The sequence below is a fragment of the Kogia breviceps genome, chromosome 11, assembly GCF_026419965.1.
Source record: "Kogia breviceps isolate mKogBre1 chromosome 11, mKogBre1 haplotype 1, whole genome shotgun sequence".
NCBI classification, from domain to species: domain Eukaryota; kingdom Metazoa; phylum Chordata; class Mammalia; order Artiodactyla; family Physeteridae; genus Kogia; species Kogia breviceps.
Window position 1 is genome coordinate 72,732,525 of NC_081320.1, and position 16,804 is coordinate 72,749,328.

At 44.3% G+C, this 16,804-nt stretch overlaps 1 protein-coding gene across 5 annotated transcripts in view; it reads right to left on the minus strand.

Annotated features, from left to right (window-relative positions):
• Positions 1-732: 732 nt before the first annotated feature.
• GALM (galactose mutarotase) overlaps positions 733-16,804 on the minus strand; it is an 89,442-nt gene continuing 73,370 nt past the window's right edge. For 3 of the 5 annotated variants that reach the window (XM_059078836.2, XM_067007766.1, XM_059078834.2), the window contains 3 exons: positions 4,596-4,737; positions 2,916-3,090; positions 733-1,893 (listed from right to left, as the gene is read on the minus strand). In XM_059078836.2, the coding sequence (XP_058934819.1) occupies positions 1,816-1,893; positions 2,916-3,090; positions 4,596-4,737 (395 nt within the window). In that variant the 3' untranslated portion in view covers positions 733-1,815. The remainder of the gene's footprint in view (positions 1,894-2,915; positions 3,091-4,595; positions 4,738-16,804) is intronic. The other 2 variants (XM_067007767.1, XM_059078835.2) reach the window with 1 other exon arrangement.

Sequence of the window (16,804 nt, forward strand, 5' to 3'; positions counted from 1 at the left end):
GGTAGAGGGTTGTATGGACTCTACAAAGAAGGCATGGACTCCTGGGGACCTGGAGACTTACCCTTGGAGGAGGGGGTTGCACTTGAGTGGATACTTGCATTTTCAACAAGGCTTTAATAATTCTGTAGTTCTATATGGTGTTTTCCATACTGAGTACCGTGTTGAGTTTTCACCACCTCACATGAATTGCACTAGTGGCTAGCTTTAGTTCCAGCCTGCAGACACATACCTTCCAGATAATTACAGTCGAATCCCTTTGCCTTACAGGTGAGAAATCTAAAAATGAAATTAGATTGTTTGCCCATGTAGTAAAAGCTGGGAGCAAAGTTAGTGCTCAGGGCTCCCAACTCTGTCTTGGTGCAATTCTATATCATCTGGTTGTTACTATTAGTCTTGTTTTCCCCAGAGAGACTGTGATATCTCTAAGGAACATAACTACATCTTGGACATTACCTCTTGAGCCCCTTAAACCCAGGAGAGAACTGTGTACACAATAGGTACTCAGAAAATCCATGCTGAAATGAATTAAAAAGTAAACTCTGGTTTATTTTTGTTGCTAAGAGAGAGGGGAAGTATAGGAATTTCCATAGGCTGCCATTAAGTAGTGTTCCTCTAGGAAGATGCTGGGGCTCTATTGGAGTGTATGGTAGAATCCAGAATACACCATTTATATTTGGTCTATTTCCCAAAGGTCCATACCTGACAGATCTAAAGATAAGTGAAGAAATGGAGTTTTCTGAAGATGCAGATTTTTATTTTATTTCAACCAATTATTAGTGTATAATAGTATAAGATAACATTTCTTTAAAAACCACCAACCCAAACCCATCACTGATGATTCAGTTATTCAGGAAGGGAGGGAAGCCCAGGCTCATCTACATAACACAACATCTGTTCTGGATGCAATGTGCAATTCTCAGTCAAGGCCCTCCTCATACTAACACAGCTCCTGTCTCCAATGGCTTCCTTCCCGTGCCTTGGCTGGGCTGCGCTTTCTCAGTTAACCCCAAAGGCAGAGAAATTTACAGATTCTGGACATTTTGATCTTGCACTTTAAGTCACACCATCTGTAAGGCTCAGAGACAGACTAAAGCTTCCTATAAAAGTGAATCTGGGAAGAAAGGATGGCTCTAACAGTCAGGGTCAGATCCCCCTTTGCCTATCAGTGATGCTCGGAATGCTCTGGAAGACGAGTGGAGGCAAAGAAAGGGACTTGAATTCACACGACCTGACCTCGAGTCCTGGCTAAAACTTTTCCTACCTCTGTGCCTTTAGGTGGGTCGTTTATCCCCTCTGAGCCTCAGCTGGCTCACTTCTCCACCATCTGTTGCAGTATCGGGGCAGAGAGGTTCCTCTGCCGGCAGGCTGAATGAGCTAAGAGACCTCTGAAAACTCCACAAAGTGCTGCGCAGTGCACGGTGGTGTGAGCTAGAGAAGGAGGAAAAAGAAAAGGAATGAGAGTAGGATCAAAGAAAGAAAGGGTGAGAAGTAGAAAAGAAAGAGGCAGAATGGAGAGATGGAGCCAACACAAGGAGCTCAGTTACCACTTCTGGGCTACGGTCAAGGCTTAGATGATGACATTGATGGCTGGGTCCTCTTCACTGCATGGATAATAGAGCTGATCATTAGACCTGGCCTGGAGCCAGTCTTTGGGAAGAAAATCTATTCAGGCTGACTATCATGACAGCTACCATTTGTATGATTTTAATTCACAGGATCACTTTTAAAGCCTCTAAATCTTCATCTCATCTCTGCATAGGCTGCTGAAGGGGCTCCCAAGCCTGGTCCTGGAGCAGCTCGTATCTTTACACTTGCTTAAGCCACAGAAAACTTGAACCAAGTGGTGTGGTCATACTCCTCACCAGGCTTCAGCAACACAGGAGGGAAGTGGGGCTGTGAAGGGGAAAACGATACAGGTTACACCTTGCCCGCCCAGGTTCCACCCTTAACCATTCAGGATGGCTTCTGGACTGGTCTCTAGACAGTTCTGTGAACCAGTTGCCAGTGTAAGAACTGTTTATTAGTGGTTTGCAATGAGATAAAGAACTTGAACCAGAATGAAAATCAATCACATCGGGCTTCCCTGGTGGCGCAGGGGTTGAGAGTCCGCCTGCCGATGCAGGGGACGCGGGTTCGTGTCCCGGTCCGGGAAGATCCCACGTGCCGCGGAGCGGCTGGGGCCATGAGCCGTGGCTGCTGGGCCTGCGCGTCCGGAGCCTGAGCTCCGCAACGGGAGAGGCCACAACAGTGAGAGGCCCGCGTACCGCAAAAAAAAAAAAAAAAAAAAAAAAAAAAAAAAAAAAGAAAATCAATCACATCACTAAACACACTTTATCACAGCAAGACTTTCTTAAGGAAGCAGGGTTGATTTACATTCTGGTGCAAGCTGCAAGCATCTTATGGGCTGGAGCTTTGAAGAGCATTACTGTGCGCAATAGCTAGAAAAGAAAGTTATGAGGAAGTAAACAGGAAGAAAAGATTTGGAGGATCATCTTAACCCTGGTTGCAGAAAATAATAGATTTTTTTAAACATGTAAATGCCATTTTAGTAATGTGGTTAAGAGTTTGCTGTGTTGTTCATGACTTGGAGACGAGAACACACACAGACTTTTTTTTGTTTGTTTGTTTTGGCGTTACGCGGGCCTCTCACTGTTGTGGCCTCTCCCGTTGCGGAGCACAGGCTCCGGACGCACAGGCTCAGCGGCCGTGGCTCACGGGCCCAGCCGCTGCGCGGCATGTGGGATCTTCCCGGACCGGGGCACGAACCCGCGTCCCCTGCATCGGCAGGCGGACTCTCAACCACTGCGCCACCAGGGAAGCCCCACACAGACTTTTGAATCATACAGACCAAGTCTGACTTGAGTGTTGTGACCTTGGACACACCACCACTCTAACAAGCTGGCTTGTAGACTTACCTGATTGACGGCATCCGGCCAGTTCTGGGTCTCAAGGCAGAAACCGGAGTGTTTGGGATAGACTGCTCCACTCTTGCCCTTCAGTGTGCCATCCAGGAAGTTGCCCGTATAAAACTGGACCCCCGGCTGGGTGGTGTACACTTCCAGTACCCGCCCGCTCCCAGCATGATGGACCCTAAGGATGAAGCCAGACCACATATATATATAGATCCAGGGTGGAAAAGCAGACGGGAAGAAGCTGGGAAGCAGCTCTGAGACGGGAATCAGACCCAGTCACAGAGCAGGGACAACATATATGGAGGAGACAAAGGTAAGAAGAGCATGGCGGGAGCTTCTCACAGCCTCTTAGGTGAGGCATGAGTAGGTGGTTTTGAGGATCCCCAATAGCAACTTCTCACCCTGAGCCTGGCTTCTCTGGGGAAGGGCAAAAGGGACTCACCCCAGTCAGATATGTTTGTGTGTGTCGGGGGCGGCCAGGTTAGAGACAGGTAGTTAGGCTGGGATACTTTCTCATAAAGAGGTGGAGCTCTCTGCTTGGTCTGGCAAGAAAACCAGCTATGTCTTCTGAAAGGGAATAGATGCTTCTCCAAATTAAACTGCCCGCCACCCTTGGGGCTAGAGCAGGCAGGGCTCTTAAGCCAGATCCCCCCCCAGAATAGATCTGTTCTGGATTTCTGCCAAGTTGTTTCCTTTTTTAAAAAAAACCAGGCCTCTACAGATGGGAGAGTACCTGCCTGGTCCTATACTTAGGGTCAAAGGGATATATAGCTAAAGAAAGGCTGGGTCTTACAGACTTACCGAGGTGAGACATCCCCACAATGTGTAGTCAACCAAGAGGTTCGGGGAAAGATGTTTGGAAAGAGAAAAGGCCAGGATTTGAATAGTGGCGGGGAGGTCAGAGGGTCTCCTCACGTGGGGGCCGTGGAAAGAGAAATGTGAATAGGAGGGACAGAGGAGAAAAGTAGGCTTGAGCTAGAAGAACACAGCTGGGGTCTTGGTGCTGGGGCTCTGAGTAAGAGAAGGCTTTCGAAGTTCTTTCTGTTTCTGTTAGAGCTTAAATTATTTTGTCGGCTTTATTTAAGACCCGTTCATTCTGCAAACATTTATTGATTATTTGCTAGTGCCGAGCATGGTATTCGGGTGTTAGGGTAAAGGTAGAGTTTCACAAAGATAAGCTGGCACGAGGTACTTGGAATTTAGTAAGGAGGAGAGTGTGGACACAGATGCCTGTCAGACAGGCTGGAGGCAGTGAGTGCTATAAGGGAAATGCAACCTCCAGCTTGTCGTGCAGGTAGGCAGATCATACATCAAAAGTCAAGAAAGGACGAAGGGCTCTGGAAGTTCATGGAAAGCAGAGGTGACTTCAGTCAGGAGGAGATGGGGCTTCTAACAAAAAAAGGGCCTTAGAGAACAGGGAGAGATGGGGAGAGGGGAAGCAAAGAGACAGGATGCCAGGTAGGGGCCCAGGGAAAACGGTATGATGGGGGATGGGGGAGATGTATTCAACTATGGAATAGGAGCTTTGCAAAGGCACTTAGGATGTGGTAGTTGGTCCCCTGTAGCATAGTAAATGGCATTAATATGGCAGAGGAAAAGCTCCTCAAATAGGAGTTGGTATCTTTTCTTGCCAACAAATGAAAGGCAAATGAAAAGTACAGGTAGCAAATGAAAAGTGCCTACCGTGCACAAAAACGCTTTTCTTTAGATCCTTTCAGACAGAAATTGTGGTCAAAGCCATTCATGTGGAACTCCTGCAGGTGTTTTCCAAGCTCCACTGGCTTCCTCAGGTCAAATGCAGTTCCCTGCACTGGAGCAACTTCTCCTGGTGGGAAGAGGCAGAAAAAAGAGTGACAAATGCCTAAATAAAATCTTTATATCCTAAAGACCCACTGGTTCTACCCTCCCAGGCTTCATTTTAAGTTGTAAAGGAGGTAGGAGTCCAGATCCTAAGAATAATAAATTATTGGAACTCCTTAATTGTAAAATGTTACTGACTGCAAGATGCAGTAGCTGTAACACTCAGAATCATTCAAGCGTGAAAAAAGTACAAACATCAAGGAAACGCATAATTTCCGTTAAGGAATAAGTTGGATAAAGGGTGGTGGTTGTCCTAACCATTGAGTCAATCACCTTGTTGACATTTCTTGCTTTAATGCTGAAATATCCCTGGGCTCATAACTGAGCATTAATACCTGGTACTGGCTAACCAGATGCTAACAGTGTCCCTGAGATTAGTGATTTTCGAACCATTTGGGGCCATTATTAGCCAAAGTGACACTGGTAGCCACTCTTCCCGAATCACTTCCCTGATCAGTCTGTAGACTTGAAACATAGAGGGAACTGTTAATAACAACACTGGGACAAATGAGGTAACCGGGACAGTTGGGGGGAAACTAGGATGTATGGCCACTCTACTGTTAGCCAATTTTAGAGTCAATCCTTTGTTTGTTTATTTATTTATTTATTTAGGCTGCGTTAGGTCTTCATTGCTGTGTGCGGGCTTTCTCTAGTTGTGGCGAGCAGGGGCTACTCTTCGTTGCAATGTGCAGTCTTCTCATTGCAGTGGCTTCTCTTGTGGAGCACAGGCTCTAGGCTCGCAGGTTTCAGTCGTTGCGGCACACGGGCTCAGTAGTTGTGGCTCGTGGGCTCTAGAGCGCAGGCTCAGTAGTTGTGGCACATGGGCTTTGTTGCTCCGCAGCATGTGGGATCTTCCTGGACCAGGGCTCAAACCCGTGTCCCCTGCATTGGCAAGTGGATTCTTAACCACTGCGCCACCAGGGAAGCCCAGAGTCAATCCTTTGAGTGAAAGCTTTGTGTCTCTAGGAGTGCTTCTTGGAGGAGTTATAGTTGGCAAGCATCAGCCCCTTCCTATGTGTAAGCCAGATTCCTCAACCTCTAATAAGTATATTTGTTCTTATCAAGGTGGGACATTCTGAAGCCTCTTTTCAATGATGTGGGTGGGTGACCAGTCCTGAGGGAGGACACTGCAGTGTGAAGACCCTCAACTCTTAAAGGGCAAAGCACAGAAGGAATCTGGATGGGAGCCCCATCTTGGTGGTTATTACACAACAAATGATGCCCAGTCAAGACTATCCCTTCGTGGTGTTACAGAACTCAAGGGTGTTGGGACCAGAAGGGTTCTCAGAGCTCATCTGGTCCAAACTGCTCATGTAACAGATGAGACTGAGACCCACACAACTTGATATCATCAAACAACAACCTGTGATATTGATATACCATATTTCCTCAATTTAAGACACTCATTTTCTCATAAATATATATATATAGGCTATAAAAATATATATATATTATAATTCCGCTCAGCTTGCAGAACCTTAGTTCCCCCCACGGGATCGAACCTGGGCCCCAACAGTGAAAGCGCAGAGTCCACTGGACTGCCAGGGAATTCCCTCATTTTCATATTTTAAAATGTCTGAAATCATGTCATGTCATGGTTTAACTGGCAGAGGTGTTTTTTTTCCTTCATGGAATGTAAAATAATGGTGAACTTTAAAACTGATGGCATCTTGGAGTTGATAAAATATGTGAAAATAATTTGCCACATCTTCTGCTCTACTGAAACCACTGAACAAGAAATCAGGGCTTTGAGGAAATTCCCTGGCGGTCCTGTGGTTAGGGCTCTGCACTCTCATTGCCAAGGGCCCGGGTTTTGACCTCTAGTTGGGGAACTAAAATCCTGCGAGCCACGCGGCGCAGCCAAAAAAAAAAAAAAAAAAACACATCAGGGCTTTGAGGGTGAAAAAGAGGAATCAGCATTACCTTGTGAGTAATTTCTCTGGAGATCCAAGGGAGAGAACAAACTTCTCAACAGACAGTCCTCTAGACATGTTTGCCAAAAGGCTATAACATGGGTTTTACATTCTTATGAATATTGTGCCATTTTGCTTTATCACCTTTCATTCTCTTCCCAACTTTCAGATCTGTTCTTCCCTAGATGCTAGGCTGAGCCACCTCAAACAACGTACACAAATATTTTAAATTTAGCTAAGAAAGCCCAGGGAATGTGCGGAAGAATTCCTCCTCATAGGCATGTTCCTGGAATATGACAGAGCCAAAGCAATGGACTAGGAGCCTATTCACAGTCACTCTTCTGATCGAGCAACGCATTAAACACCTACTGTATGCCAGGTACTCTGCTGGGCAGAGCTGATACATAGATGGCACATGACCTGCCTTTTTAAGCTGCTTGCAGTCTGAAGGAGGGAGAGGACATAACCACAGAGTGTGAAGACTGCTCCCATAGAGGCACAGCTGTAAGAAAGAAGACAGGAAGTATGACTGGGTTGGCTTAGATGTGGTGGACTGGGGAGATTTCGTGGATAGAAGTTTATTAGTTGAGCTGAGACTTGAGGTGAGGTCATAGTAGGTTGAATGGGTGAAGAAGGTTGAAGAATAATCGATGTGGAGGAAACAACTTAAGTACCAGGCAGTAGTGTGTATATGTGTGTGTGTGTGTGTGTGTGTGTGTGTGTGTGTGTGTGTGTGTGTATTGTAATAGCAGCAGCAGCAGCAGTAGTAGCAGTTGTAGGATAGAATGCTTCAGATGAGGAAAGAGATTAAGTAAAGTTAGATGAGATCACTTCTCTGAGCCTGGGGTTTTTCATAAGTGCAGCAAAGAAGCTGGACTAAATCACTGACTTTCACCTCCTACCCCACTCCTGCAGAATTTGTTATTTCAGAGGGAAGCTCAATAAATACAAGTGTGCACACATACACACACACACATAAAATAAGTATACATATAGCGTTGACCCTTGAACAACATGGTTTTGAAATGCACGGGTCCACTTATACATGGATTTTTTTCAGTAATACATGCTATAGTACTACACTGTCCTTTTTTTTTTTAATTCTTTATTTTATTTTTTTTGGCTGCATTGCTACACGTGGGCTTTTGTCTAGTGTGGAGAGCGGGAGCTACTCTTCGTTGCAGTGCGCGGGCTTCTCATTGCGGTGGCTTCTCTTGTTGTGGTTCACGGGCTCTAGACGTGCAGGCTCGGTAGTTGTGGCGCACGGGCTTAGTTGCTCTGTGGCATGTGGGATCTTCCTGGACCAGGGCTCGAACCCGTGTCCCCTGCATTGGCAGGCGGATTCTTAACCACTGCGTCACCAGGGAAGTCCCTACACTGTCCTTGATTAGTTGAATCTGCAGATTTGGAGGGCCAACTGTAAAGTTATAGGTGGATTTTCGACTGCATGGAGGGTTAGTGCCCCAACCTGCACACTGTTCAAAGGTCAACTGTATACAACATAAACAACATATATATATAAGCCAGAGTGAAGCCAGTACAAGCTCTGAGCAGCTCACCTAGAAAATCCTAGGAACAGATGACAGCAGAGGTGCACTCCATCCCACCCCCTAAAAGTATGACCCACTTAGGAGTGAGAAGCCCCTGGTCCTAGGATCTTCCCCAAATACAAAGAATCCCAGGTTCCTCTGCAGCAGGCCAGGCAGTCTGGCCAGTCTTTCTTGAGGGGGAAAGAGGAAAGGGACTCTGTTTCAGAGCCTTACACAATGATACAGTTTAGTACATTTAAAAGTTTTTGTATTGTCCCAGAACTGAATCATATATTTTGAACGTAAGTACAGACATTAGGTGTTTAACATACTCTTTCAGGGTGAGAGTTATTTTTCCTTTCGTGTGGTCAGATGGATAATGTTTTAGGAACTTGGTTCCTGCTATTTTTAGAGGAGAGATATAGCATGCAAAGTGAGGCTGGAATCTTAGGAGGCTAAGAAAAATGAGGAACTTGCACCTTACCATTAAAAAATTAAATAGGAAAAAGAGAACTGACTTTTAGCCATTTAAAGCATTTGGTTCTGCTTCTTTGAGTTCCTAAATACTAAGAAACATGAATGTCCTGTCTTTGGGTGAAAAGAGGGTATCCTTTTCTTAACTCAGAACTTCTGCTCAGAAATGTAGTCTTTTTGGCACGTGAGGACTGGGGTCTGTGAGTTCACACAGAGCCGTGAAGGTGCCTGGGTTCCAGAGCTCCTGAGGGAGACACGGAGGCCTGGCTAAGACCATCCTAGTGTCTTATGTCCACTGGTCAACCAAGAGGATCCTTCTCTTACCAGAGTCAGCTTTAGGAAAAGTTAAGTGGTATTCTTTTTGAAACATCCTTTAAAAGCATCTATTTCCTTTGTCTTGGTTCTACTTTTCCAAGAAAGAATTCTTGAGTAGGTAATATTTACACATGTAATCAATTTAAAAGATATCAAATGTAAAAGTTACCAAGTGGTACTCTACAGTGAAAAGAATTTCTCTCATCTTTGTTCCCTACAGATCCAGTTTCCTTCAACAGAAGCAACCATTGTCACTTGTTTCTCATGCACCTTCCAGAGATACTACAAGGATATCCAAGCACTTAAGTACACGTCCATGCACATCCACAAACTCACAGCCTGTTTCCACCTTGATCTTTTCACTCAGTTTATCTTGGAGCTTGTTGCTAAATTTATTCCTAGGTATTTCATTAGACAACTCCATATGCACTCATACTTTTCTCTATTTTTTTCTGATAATCTATTTAAAATTTCTTTTTGAGGTCATAATTGCAAATTTATATATTTTCCTAGAAAATTATCCATTTCATCTATATTACTCTCATGTTTATTTGCAAAGAGTTGAGGAAAGAAATAATTTATGATCCTTTCGGTTTCATCTGTCTGGTTATTTGCCTATGCTCATATCTAATTCTGTGGACTGAATAGATTAGCTAATGCTATATCTATTTTATTGGGGTTTTTTTCCCTCCAATGAAGCAGCTGTTGGATTTATGAGTACTACCTTTTCTGATTCTTTTCAAAATTATAATTTCTTTTATTTTTGTTAATTTTTCTTTTGTTCTCTTGGGTTTATTTTATTATTCTTTTTCAAATATCTGCATTAGATGCCTAATTCATTTAATTTCACAATTTTTTTTTTTTTTTTTTTTTTTTTTTTGCGGTACACGGGCCTGTTGTGGCCTCTCCCGTTGGGGAGCACAGGCTCCGGACGCGCAGGCTCAGTGGCCATGGCTCACGGGCTCAGCCGCTCCGCGGCATGTGGGATCCTCCCGGACTGGGGCACGAACCTGTGTCCCCTGCATCGGCAGGCGGACTCTCAACCACTGCGCCACCAGGGAAGCCCTAATTTCACAATTTTTGATTAATATAAGTAGTGCTAAAATTTTCTGAGTATTACTTTAACTATATCACATGTAGGAGTTTCCATTATAGATAATTGTAATATAATATTTGCTTACTATATATTCCTATATATTATGTATATATTTCCATTATATATAAATAATTATATTATTTATTTTCTAAATATCCTTAGTTTTAGGGTTTGACTTCCTTTTTGATCCAAGAATTATTAAGAGAGAGTTAAAACATTTCTAGGTCAATATTGGCTGTGTTGTATTTTGTGAAATTGTCTGAGGTTTTCTTCATGGTCTTAGATATGGTCATTTTTTGGTGAACTTCCATTGTGAATTGCATCCATTGTGAATTTCATCCTTTAGAAAACAGAATGTTTTCTGTCCTGAAATCAGCCTTTTCTGATGTTCACATTGAGACCCCCTGCTACTTTGGCTTTCACTTGCTTGGTTTGCTTTTGAATTCTTGTATTTTCAACCTTTCTGAGTCACTTGGTTTGTACACAGCATTCTGTTGGGTTTTGCTTTGTGATTTAATCTGAGAGACTGTTTAATAGGGGCATTTTATGGCATTAAGATGACATGTATATTCTAATTGTTCTTAGTTTGTCATTGTATTTTACGGTATGCTTTCTGTGTTTATGAATTCTAGTCGCTTTTTTTTTTTTTTTTTTTTTTTTTTGGTGGTACGCGGGCCTCTCACTGCTGTGGCCTCTCCCACTGCGGCGCACAGGCTCCGGACGCGCAGGCTCAGCGGCCATGGCTCACGGGCCCAGCCGCTCCACGGCATGTAGGATCTTCCCGGACCGGGGCACGAACCCGCGTCCCCTGCACCAGCAGGCGGACTCTCAACCACTGTGCCACCAGGGAAGCCCTAGTCGCTTTAAAAAAATATATATATTTTACAATATGGTCTGTGTTTGTGTGTATGTTCCTGATAATTTACAAAGTTTGTGTTTTTGTTTTAGTGGTTACATCTATATACAAGTCACTTCAATATAATATACTTAATTCTCTGTTTCTTATAATCTTCTGAACTTCTTCCTCCCCTTTTCTCCTCTTTTCTCCCAGTTGGGTTTCTGACACATTCTAATGTAATTCTAATAAAGGCACTTTTGTTTCCCAGTAGATGGTGCTAGAGACACAATAAAAAGAGCTTGCTTTATAAACATACACCTTGTCTGAGTTCAGTCAGTCCTCTTAACCCTGAGCAGTTCTGGAGGATGGCTGAACTTTTTGGATCTCGAAGGCCAAATCCTGGATGGTAGTGACCCACCGGGGCACTACTGTCCTGTGAAGTCTGGGTGACCAACTATCTCCCACACTGACTTTAAAAAAGACAACAGTGTTTCCTTATGAAACAGACTGGGAAAAAGAAGCAGCTGTTATCATGGGCTCAAGAAGATTTTAATCTTACCAACCCATATTCCGAGTGGTAATTTATGTTATGCTTTCTTCCCTAACTTTAAATGGTGCTCACAATATTTAGTTCTTTCTTAAAGCCATATTTGACTCAAAATCGAACCCTTAAAACAGTCCCAATGTGATTGCCCGGGTCAGTCAATCAATTACTTACTTTTCTTGACTTCAAAGAAATAAGAAAGTCATGGAATTTTCATGAAGTAAGGACCCAGGGCATATTTCATGTCTATTAACCTGATATTGAGCAATCTAGGATATTGAGCAATCAATGTTTACTTTAGCTTTTCTCTCTGTAAAACAAAGCTGCTATTATTTGCCACCCTATACATTACATGGAAATATTTGATAAATGATATGTTTGAACATTTTCAGGAGGATGGCATAAATAAAAGGGCTAAATTTCAGGAAATATATATGTAACACAAAGCAGAGCTTAGAGAGGGTAAGACTTCAAGAACGGCAGAGAAGGCCTGACTTAAAATTTAGACACTTGGGATAACTGTAAAAAGAGACTTTTGCTGAATGAGAAGAAAAAGAGAAGGTTCCAATCTGTCTTTTCCAGTCTCATGCCCTGACACACTTCCTCATGCGCTTACTGGTCAGGCATATGGGAAACTTAGAATTTGTCTCGCAGATTCACTATGTCTTTGGACCCTTTCTTGTAACTGGAATGACGTTTCTGGGCTCCCGTACCCGACTCCGGCAAAGCCTACCAGGTCATTTAAGAATGCTTATTCTCGGGCTTCCCTGGTGGCGCAGTGGATGGGAATCTGCCTGCCAATGCAGGGGACACGGGTTCGATCCCTGGTCAGGGAAGATCCCACATGCTGCAGAGCAACTAAGCCCGTGCGCCACAGCTACTGAGCTTGTGCTCTAGAGCCCGAGAGCCACAACTACTGAGGCCCGCACGCCTAGAGCATGTGCTCCACAACAAGAGAAGCCACTGCAATGAGAAGCCTGCGCACCGCAACCAAGAGTAGTCCCCGCTTGCTGCAACTAGAGAAAGCCTGCGCGTATCAACGAAGACCCAACACAGCAAGAAAGAAAGGAAGGAAGGAAGGAAGAAAGAATGCTTATTCTCTAATGCTATTTCCTCTGTGAGGGACCGTATCCTCCACAGCCAGAACTAATCACCTTTTCTACTTTGTTCATCCCACTTTGAACATACTTTCCCCAAGACATTCATCCCATTAAGGCATAGCTGTAAGATTATATCAAGCTTTATATATGTAAGGAATATGAGCCCCTAGAGGGCAGGGATTGTGTCCTGATTTTTGACCCTCTGAGCATTAAACAGAGCCTTTACTTGACTGAAAACCTGATGAATGAATGAATGAAGTAAAGGGGGAAAAAAAGGGCAACTGTGAATGTTGTAGCATCCTGTGACAAAGTCAGAATGAAAGATCTAGAAAGGACCTTAGGAATTACCTCATCTAGTACCCTCACTTTGCAGATGAGGTTGGAACCCAGATGGCTAAAGGGACTTGCCCAAGGTGACACATCTGCATAGTGTCACAGCCTCCAGGCCCCTACTCAGGCATTCTCCACCTCACCCTGGAGTGACTTGGGTACAAGCCCCTCCCACCCTCAGCCCTCAAGTACTCTTAATTTTTCTAAGACTTTGGAGAATGAATGTGCAGTTCTTTCAATTTCGGTTTATCTGCATATGTGAGTTTGTGCTTTGGTGCTAAGAATAGAAGGAGATGTCAAAATAGCTGTCTCAGCAACGCTGAGCGTACAGAAAATGAAGCCGAAATGGAAAGGGTGCCTTCAGAGAGGACATCACATCACCAGACTTTGGTTTTGAAGCCACCAGAGAGCTGTAGTGTCAGCAGAGAGAAGCCGCTTTCAGATGAGGATTTCTTATTGTCCTGAATAAGGTTGGCTGGGTGTGCGTTTAGGTCTGAGCAGCAATGCCTGGCAGATGGTGGGCTCTGACCCAAAGGTGTGGGGTTACATCTCTGGGGGAGTGGCCTAAGGCAGTACTTCTGCTTTCCCATTTCAGGGAAAGTCTGACTGCAGGCCCCACTAAGGACCCACCTGAGGTAACTGTCATGAATTTTGAGTGAGACCAGTAGCTGTATGGCGGCAGCTGTAGAAGGTATGGGGGGGTAGGATTAGTCAGGGTTGGGGCTTTGTTAGGAGAATACAAAGAAAAAGGAGAGGGCAAGGGAGTGGAGAGCATATGAAAAGGGGTGATTCTAATGATGGACTTTTGATCTTAGTAGGGGAGGAGGTGAACAGTGAAAGGGTGGTGGGATCCAGTGACTATAGGTTCTTGTGGCATTGAAGAATTATTGAAGCTGAAACAGACATCTTAAATAGTGATCATAAAAGACTGCAATAAGAGGTAGTGATAAAGTAAGGGTATGACTCAAAGATCATAGGAGTGAGTAGCAGAAAACCTTGGAGGACGAGATCATTGGGAGAGGACGTCAAGAAGCTAAAAGGTCAGGGTATCATCAATATGGATAATGAAATAATGTAGAATTATGATAAGAGTAATGTTAGAGTGACAGTGAGCCAGGAATAAGGTCAAGTCTACAGAGGACCTCAACCAAGAGAGCTCACGTGAGTGTCACCCTGGCAACTACGGCTGACTCATTCTTGCAAGAAGATGATGTAGACCTGAGCAGTGGAAACAGGACTCTAACATTCCAGATGCCTGTCACAAGGCCTTAAATCTTCCTCTAGCTCCTCATTCCTGACAGAGTTACGATTACCCGCCCTCTGGAAGTACAGGAAAAACTCACTGCCTTCATGAAATCCATCTGCTTTGATTCATATCTCTTATCTCACATGAAGGAGTCTGACAGGCGCTCGACCTTTTCCCCATGGCTGCTGGTGGCATACTGCATTTTTCAAAGATGGCCACACCAGGATATATTCATCCCACAGGCTCTACTTACAATGTGATGGTGACACTCCTTCACTGAGAGGTGAAGTCTTTTTTCCCTCCCTGAAGCCTGGATGGACCTTTGTAACTGCCTCAACCAACAGAATGTGGTACAAGTGATGCTATGTGATTTCTGAGGCCAGGTTATAAATACAAAGTGGCTTTGGCCTGGCCCTCTCTGCCTCAGGACGTTTGCCCTTGGTTCCGGCCGCCATGTTGTAAGGAAGCTCAAGTCACATCGAAAGGCACTGCATGGGGTTTTCTGGCTGACAGCACCCAACCAATAGCCAGCATCAACTGCCAGGCATGCAAGTGAATGAGCCTTCTGATGATTCCAGCCCCTGCTCTAACCTTCCAACAGAGGCTCTAGACATCGTACATAGAGACAAGATATGCCCTGTCTAAATTCCTGACCACAGAAGCAGTAAGAGATAATAAAGTGGGAGTAATTTATCACATAGCAGTAGATAACTAGTATACTGCCTTGGGATGTTTTCACCTCTTGGCACTTGATTTGACAAGACAGGAGGTGACAAATTTTGACAGAAGTCCCTTTAGATGATTCTACCTTAAGAACACTAATCCTTGCAATTACTTTTGGATGGGGGAAAAACAAATATAAATTTGCTAGTTCACCCATTTTTGAGTATCTTTTATGCACCAGGCATTAAACTGACCCCAGGGAACTTAGAATCTGATGAAAGAGACAGACAAAAAAGTAAAAACTTCCAGGGGAGTATGACAAATGCAACGAGAATGGCATTCAAAGGGCTCTGATGGAGCAGGGAGCAGCAGCACCTAATGCAGCCAGGAGTGTCAGGAAAGGTTTTCCAGAGGTGGTGACAGGAGGCTAACCTTGAACGGTAAGTCAGGATTGGCTAACTGGACAAGGCATAGGACTACTGTCATCAGTGAATGACAAGAGTGGTCATGTGAATATCACTCTGGCAACTACAGCTGCCTCATTCTTGCAAGAAGATGATGTAGACCTGATTATTGGAAACAGGATTCTCTAACATTGCAGATCTCTGTCACAAGGCATTAAATCTGTCACAGGTACGCGGGCCTCTCACTGTTGTGGCCTCCCCGGACGCGCAGGCTCAGCGGCCATGGCTCACGGGCCCAGCCGCTCCATGGCATGTGGGATCCTCCCGGACTGGGGCATAAACCCGTGTCCCCTGCATCGGCAGGCGGACTCTCAACCACTGAGCCACCAGGGAAGCCCAGGAATGGACTCTTGTTGTCTGTATTTGGGGTGAAGGCAAGACAGTTATATTACACTTGTCCTATGGGCTCCTAGCTCTGACTTGATTTTGGGGGCAAAAGACTTAAATTAGTTCTTATGAACTCCTGATCAAACACTGACTACTGAAATGGTTTTCTGTGTAACATCTGGACATGACCACTCTTCTCAGTATCTGATTGAGACAATTCACCCCGGGGTGAATGTTAATTCAATGCTTTTAATTTCGCATCATCTAAAATAGCTCTTTTCCCTCCCTGGTGGCTCTAGTGCCTGACTCTCTGAGAAGATGAACAGATGGTCACTGCAAGAGTCACTGAATCTTCATGTTTATTCATTTTTTAGCCCCTTCTTTCCTGGCAGGTCCCCTTCCTAGCTCATCTTCACACAACCCAATAACACAAGTACAGTGTTATGGGAAGAAAACCAGAGTCCCTCTAGACAGTCCTCAGCACCGGCAACTCCTGTTTATAATTACAATTAAAAATCATTTTGAGAAAAGAGAAAAGAAAGCAAAAGAAAATCTGGAACAGACTTTGTAGAAAAGTTTGGTGGAGGGAAGAAATTTTCTCCAATGATTTTTTCTCCCTTAAAAAAGAAATGTTTCTGGGACTTCCCTGGTGGCACAGTGGTTAAGAATCCACCTGCCAACGCAGGGGACACGGGTTCGAGCCCTGGTCCGGGAAGATCCCACATGCCGCAGGAGCAACAGAGCCCAAGTGCCACAACTAACCACTGAAGCCCACACGCCTAGAGCCCGTGCCCCGCAACAAGAGAGGCCCCCGCAATGAGAAGCCTGCGCACCGCAATGAAGAGAAGAGTAGCCCCCGCTCGCCACAACTAGAGAAGGCCCACGCACAGCAATGAAGACCCAATGCAGCCATAAAAAAATAAATAATTAATTAATTATTTTTAAAAAGAAATGTTTTTTAAAATATTAAGTATGTTATTTGAAAATTATTTTCTATGATTTGTCCTGTATGTTGATTACAAATCTATATAAGATGTCTTAGGATTTTGACAGACTTGCTAACTGACCTTGGTAAGTTTCTATGCCTCTGTAAGATTCAATTTCCCTACTTATAAAATGGAGCTAATATTGGTATCTACCTAATACAGAAATTGAGAGAATGCTATGAAGGAGGTTGTATCTCTAGACCAGCA